At 47.7% G+C, this 5,716-nt stretch overlaps 1 protein-coding gene across 1 annotated transcript; it reads left to right on the forward strand.

Moving 5' to 3' along the window:
- Positions 1-580: 580 nt before the first annotated feature.
- DRD5 (dopamine receptor D5) lies at positions 581-2,645 on the forward strand. The gene has a single exon (XM_063157637.1). The coding sequence runs from the start codon at positions 581-583 to the stop codon at positions 2,036-2,038; it is 1,458 nt and encodes a 485-aa protein (XP_063013707.1). The 3' UTR covers positions 2,039-2,645.
- The last annotated feature ends 3,071 nt before the right edge of the window (positions 2,646-5,716 follow it).

Here is a 5,716-nt window from a genome sequence, read left to right on the forward strand (position 1 = left end):
GTGTGCCGCGGGCAGGGTACGCGCTGAGCCGCGGAGCCTGGCGAGAGAGGAGCGCGCTGAGCCGCGGAGCGGGAGCGCAAGCGAGAGGACGCGAGGCGGGTACCCAAAGCGGGTCCGCGGGACAGAGACCCGAGCAGGAGGACGCGCTGAACCGCGGAGCTGGAACCCCTGGAAGGAGCCGCGGGGCGGAGACCTCGAGCAGGGGGATCCGCACTGAGCCGCGGGGCGGGGATCCCGAGCAGAGAGAGGTACTCGCACTGAGCCGCGGGGCGGGGATCCCGAGCAGAGAGAGGTACTCGCACTGAGCCGCGGGGCGGGGATCCCGAGCGGAGGTGCTCGCACTGAGCCGCGGGGCGGGGACCCCAGGCGGGGTCCCTGGAGCCGGGAGAGGGACCCCGGCGGCGCTGGCGCCGCGGTAGTGGCGAGGCGCGGAGCCCGGAGCGCGCTGAGCGGGGCCGTCCGGCGGGGGTGGCGGTGGGGCGGGGGGGCAGCGGCCCCATGGGGCCGGGCGGCGGGGCGGCGCTGGCTGCTCGGCGCATCCCGGCCGGAGCCGCCCCGCCGCCGGCGGGAGCCGCCAGCGATGCTGCGGGGTGGCCGGAGCCCACTGCCCCCGGCGACGGAGCCCCCCGGCGAGGCGCGGGGCACGGCGGGTTCCCCCGGGGCGGCGCAGGTGGCGGCGGGCAGCCTGCTGGCCCTGCTCATCCTCTGGACTCTCTTCGGGAACGTGCTCGTGTGCGCGGCCATCGTCCGCTACCGGCACCTGCGGAGCAAGGTCACCAACATCTTCATCGTCTCCCTGGCTGTCTCGGACCTACTGGTGGCCCTGCTCGTCATGCCCTGGAAGGCGGTGGCAGAGGTGGCTGGGTACTGGCCCTTTGGGGCTTTCTGCAACGTCTGGGTGGCCTTTGACATCATGTGCTCCACGGCCTCTATCCTGAACCTGTGTGTGATCAGCGTGGACAGGTACTGGGCTATCTCCAGCCCTTTCCGCTACGAGAGGAAGATGACCCAGCGCTTGGCTCTGGTGATGATCAGCGTGGCATGGGCGCTGTCTGTGCTCATCTCCTTCATCCCTGTCCAGCTCAACTGGCACAAAGGTGGGGATGTTGTTGCTGCTGCTGATATTGAAGATGGATTTGGCACTGCCTGGGCAGCAGCAGGTGCTGTCACCACCTGGGCAGAAGATATGAGTACCACATGGGTGGCATTAGCGGCAGTGAGACCATCTGATGGGACCTCTGGCAGCAATGATACCCTCACTGGACCTTCGGAGAGCTGTGACTCCAGCCTCAACAGGACTTATGCCATTTCCTCCTCCTTGATCAGTTTTTATATCCCAGTGGCTATCATGATAGTCACCTACACCCGAATCTACCGCATTGCCCAGGTGCAGATTCGTCGTATCTCTTCCTTGGAGAGGGCAGCCGAGCATGCACAGAGCTGCCGGAGCAGCCACGTTGACTGCCACCATCACACAAGCCTCAAGTCCTCCATCAGGAAAGAAACCAAGGTGTTAAAGACGCTCTCTGTCATCATGGGTGTCTTTGTGTGTTGCTGGTTGCCATTCTTCATCCTGAACTGCATGGTTCCCTTCTGCGAGAGCCCACCCAGCGACCCCCACGCCGGCCTGCCCTGCGTCAGTGAGACCACCTTTAATATCTTTGTCTGGTTTGGTTGGGCTAACTCTTCTCTTAACCCCATCATCTATGCCTTCAATGCTGACTTTAGAAAGGTTTTCTCCAACCTCCTGGGATGTGGTCAGTTTTGCACTGGTACTGCAGTGGAGACTGTTAATATAAGCAATGAGCTTATCTCTTACAACCAGGACACCCTTTACCATAAGGAGATAGTGACTGCTTATGTTAACATGATCCCAAATGTGGTTGACTGTGAGGAGCATCGTGGGGACCCTTTTGATAGGATGTCCCAGATCTCCCCTGACCATGAGGTTGCCACTGACTCTGCCTGTGAGCTGGACTGTGAGGGGGAGATTTCGCTAGGCAAGATAACACCTTTCACTCCAAATGGTTTACATTAAATTGTGTCCTGGTCTGGTCAGTTCTTCTTGCAATATAAAAGAAAATATTAGCACTGACTGGAAACACCTGCTTGATGATGTGCTGTAGCTTGGTCAGTCAGTTTATGCTAAATTCACTTCTGAGGGTAGTACTTTGCAGGGTGTAGACACTGTCATACAGGGCCTGGCGGCACAAACTGAAATCAGCACTTCCCCAGGCTGAGGGCAGACCAGGCAGTCCTGGTGATTAGCTGTGGTGAGGTATTGTGGTATAATTGCAGTCAGTTCATGTTTATAATGTGTTTGTAAATGAAAGGTGCCATTGTCACTGCTAAGTATTATGACTTCTAAAATCAGGGACAGATGTGGCTGGCATAGACATTAAATTAAAAAAAAGTTCTGGGCTGTTGGTTTGTTCAGATCTTATGTTTCTTTTTCTCCATTTTTGTTTGTTTAGTTTTAATTTTTTTTTTTAAGATAGAGATAGTGAGGTGGTGATTTGGATGATTATTTAAATGCGTGTTTCTGCCAAAACAGTTTATGTGAAATCCTTGTTCTCCTAGGCGGCGTTGTTGCCTATGATATCCTGTGTTCCTGGATGAATAAATAAAAGTTGTATTGATCAAGGGTTTATTATCTTTCATTTGTCACCCTGAAAGGTTTTATAACTAGTATTCCAACTAATGTTTCTATATGAATAGTTAGAATGACTAACAGCTTAACCCTATTATTTTAAAAGCAAATATTCTGGATAGAAAATACAGTTTTTGAGTAAAAGCAAGGCTCATAGGAATTCTTGACATAGATGCACTTGTTTATGTCACTCTTACAGCTAGATTTATACCTGTTTTTCTTTTATATTGTTGTGCTATCCCTTTCTGCAGCCAAGAATATCAAGTATACATATGGATAAGCTATTAAAACTTTCCATTTGATTCTGTACTTGAACTTTGTTAAAATGTTATTGATGTAAAGAGTTTGGTGATAGAATTAGGAGCTGGGTGTGTCTAAAAGCAATAATTATGGTTGAAAATTATATTAATAATCATCATTTCCCATTGCAGACACTAGAGAACTCATTCACACAGAGAGAAGAAAGTAATTCTGATAATGTATTTTTTTTAGTTACTTATTAACTGGAATTTTGAGGTGCTGTAAGTACAACTATACTAAACATTTTAAAGCAATCTTTAAAACTGAAAAGAGTATTTTTGACTCTGTTTCTATTGAATCATTTACATCAAATGGAATATTAGAAACAGTTGTAAGCTTTCAGCTCAGAAATCAAAACTGATGCTATTTCCAAAACAAGTGATCAAAGGTCGTAAAAGCAATACCAATATTTATTTCAAGTTTTGGCACACAAAGTGAACAACACTTGGATTAATTTACCTTTCAAAATACCTGTGCCATGAGCTGAGCAGAATTAAATTGAGTGGTAGGTGTAGATTCTGCAGCCCTCCCCCCTAATGGCCCTGAGCTGGGGCCTCCCCATCCTGCCTAACTGGGGGCTGAAGGCCCCTGTAAGATGTGTGGGGAAAAAGTGGGATCTGCATGGTTCAGGGGAAATAATTTAACCAAATGCTGGAACTTGTGAATGTTATGGGCTTAGTATTGAGCCTGCTTGGAAGTTAAACCCTTCATGCTGGTTTGGGGTTATCTTCCACCCCCTGGGGATATGGGGTGGGAGAAGCACAGGAGGCATGTGATTGAAATCCCTTTGTGGTGGCTCTGCTGCAATCTGGTCTGCAAGCAATGTTTTATGTATTTAGTCCTTGATATTAATTAGTTGTGTCATCTTGGATTACCTTTTCAATTGCTTGTCACTGAAGATTGACATCTACATCTACCTGAGCTTTTTTTTTTTTTCTGTTGATATGAAATCTCAGTGTGATATCCCTTTACAGCTGTCCTTAGGGAAGGGTCTCGTGACTGTGGCTTAGGGAAGCTTGACAAACAAATCTCATGCCCATAACCAGGTTCAGCCTACTAATGTATTGACACTGAGGGTGAATACATTCCTATGCTAAAGCAATCATATGTTGTTAGAGTTAACCATAGTTCTAGCCTGCTGCTTAGATAAACTTGCCCAGAATAAAATAATTTTCTCAAATGAAAATGAAGGAAACTGCTTCTGGTGGTGGAGAAATTAATTATCCCAATGAGTAAGATTTTTTTTGCATTTTCTAGTTACTACTCAAATGTTGAGGCTAGTAGACCATTTTAAGCTGGATTTGTGCAAAAACCAGTGATATCAGATGCAAGAGGTGCAGGCACCTGGTGCTGACTCCAGCTCCCAGGGCAATACCTGTGTTTTATCCAGTTTTTCTGCATTTAATCGGAAGCAGGCTGGGGATATGGGGATGTGAAATCTTGATCTCTCCCTGAGCACCTGCGTGCCAGCAGGCCGTGCAGCCTGGTGCCGCGTGGTTCCCCTGCTCCAGCACAGCACAGAGGTGTCCCCCCAGCTGCCCTTGTGTCCTTTCTGCTCCCCAGGGATGCCTGTGCAGGGCTGTGACAGCTCCCCTGGACCCGGCTCGCTGCAGCTGTGGCTCAGGGGTACATGTGCACAAAATGTTCCTGCATCCCCCTGACCAGAGCTCTGCTCATGGAGGCTCTACCTGCCCGGGTGTCTGGAACCAGTGAGTGGGCTGGCTCTGGGATGCAAGAAGACATCTCCATCAGTGGGTTTATGTAACAGCTCTGTGCAGAATATTAGAAACAATCCTTAGCTTAGATCTGAAGGAAGGCATTTTTTAGCCAGCCCCTAGATTTTGTGAGCATGGTCCGGGCAGTACAGAAAACTGGCCAAATTGACACTTTCTATTAGTAATTTTCAGTTCATGACTTCATTTGGTAAATGATTTCTGGTGGTGGTTCTATGATAATAGAAATAAGTGTCTTGGAATATGTGTCTGTCAGGGGGTTTCATCTTTCAAAGCCTGGGAGCATCAGAAAGGGAACTTTTCTGCTTCAAAAGACACACAGAAGGTACTTTCTTTGCTGGAAGCAGAGCTTGACCTTATGGATCTTAAAGAAAATATTTTTTTTAACTCATAGGGACAATTTGTTGCATTTTAATATGTCTTAATTACTTACCACTGACAAAGCTAGAGTATTCAGAATTGTAAGAAAAACTTTTAAATGAAATGTGTATCTTGCCTTGGACTATGAAAAGGGGCAGCCCCTTTTAATGAAAGCATCCCCAAAAGGATTGTTCTAACTTGTTTCCCTCAGATGAAACTGCTGCCCTACTTTTTAATGGTTTCCCTCTTAAGGACTAATGCATCTGCTTATACAAGGAGTGAAGTTCACTGGAAGTGCATGTGGGTTTTTATAATCCTCATATCCCTGTACTGTCTGTCTAGAACTCCTCTATGCTGATGGTTCTGTGCCTCTTATCTGCCTTTTTTTTTCTTTTTGTACCTAAATTATTTGAATTCATGATACAGTTTGACTTTAACTTAACCTAGTCCTGAGTGGTGGCTGATTTCAAGGTCCCAGATAATTTTCAGTTTCTGTTTTGTATTACTTTTACAAATCTTACCTTGCAATTTGTTAAAGTTTTAAACTACCTCTTAGGCAGCTGAATCTGTGAGTCCTGGATAGCACCATACCCAAGAAGGGTCAGTGTATTTGTAATTTTTGTGTGTATCTTTGTGTGTAATTGCAGATGAGTCATTTTAAGGACTTATGGGA

Source organism: Melospiza melodia, chromosome 5 (assembly GCF_035770615.1).
Source record: "Melospiza melodia melodia isolate bMelMel2 chromosome 5, bMelMel2.pri, whole genome shotgun sequence".
Taxonomy (NCBI): Eukaryota; Metazoa; Chordata; class Aves; order Passeriformes; family Passerellidae; genus Melospiza; species Melospiza melodia.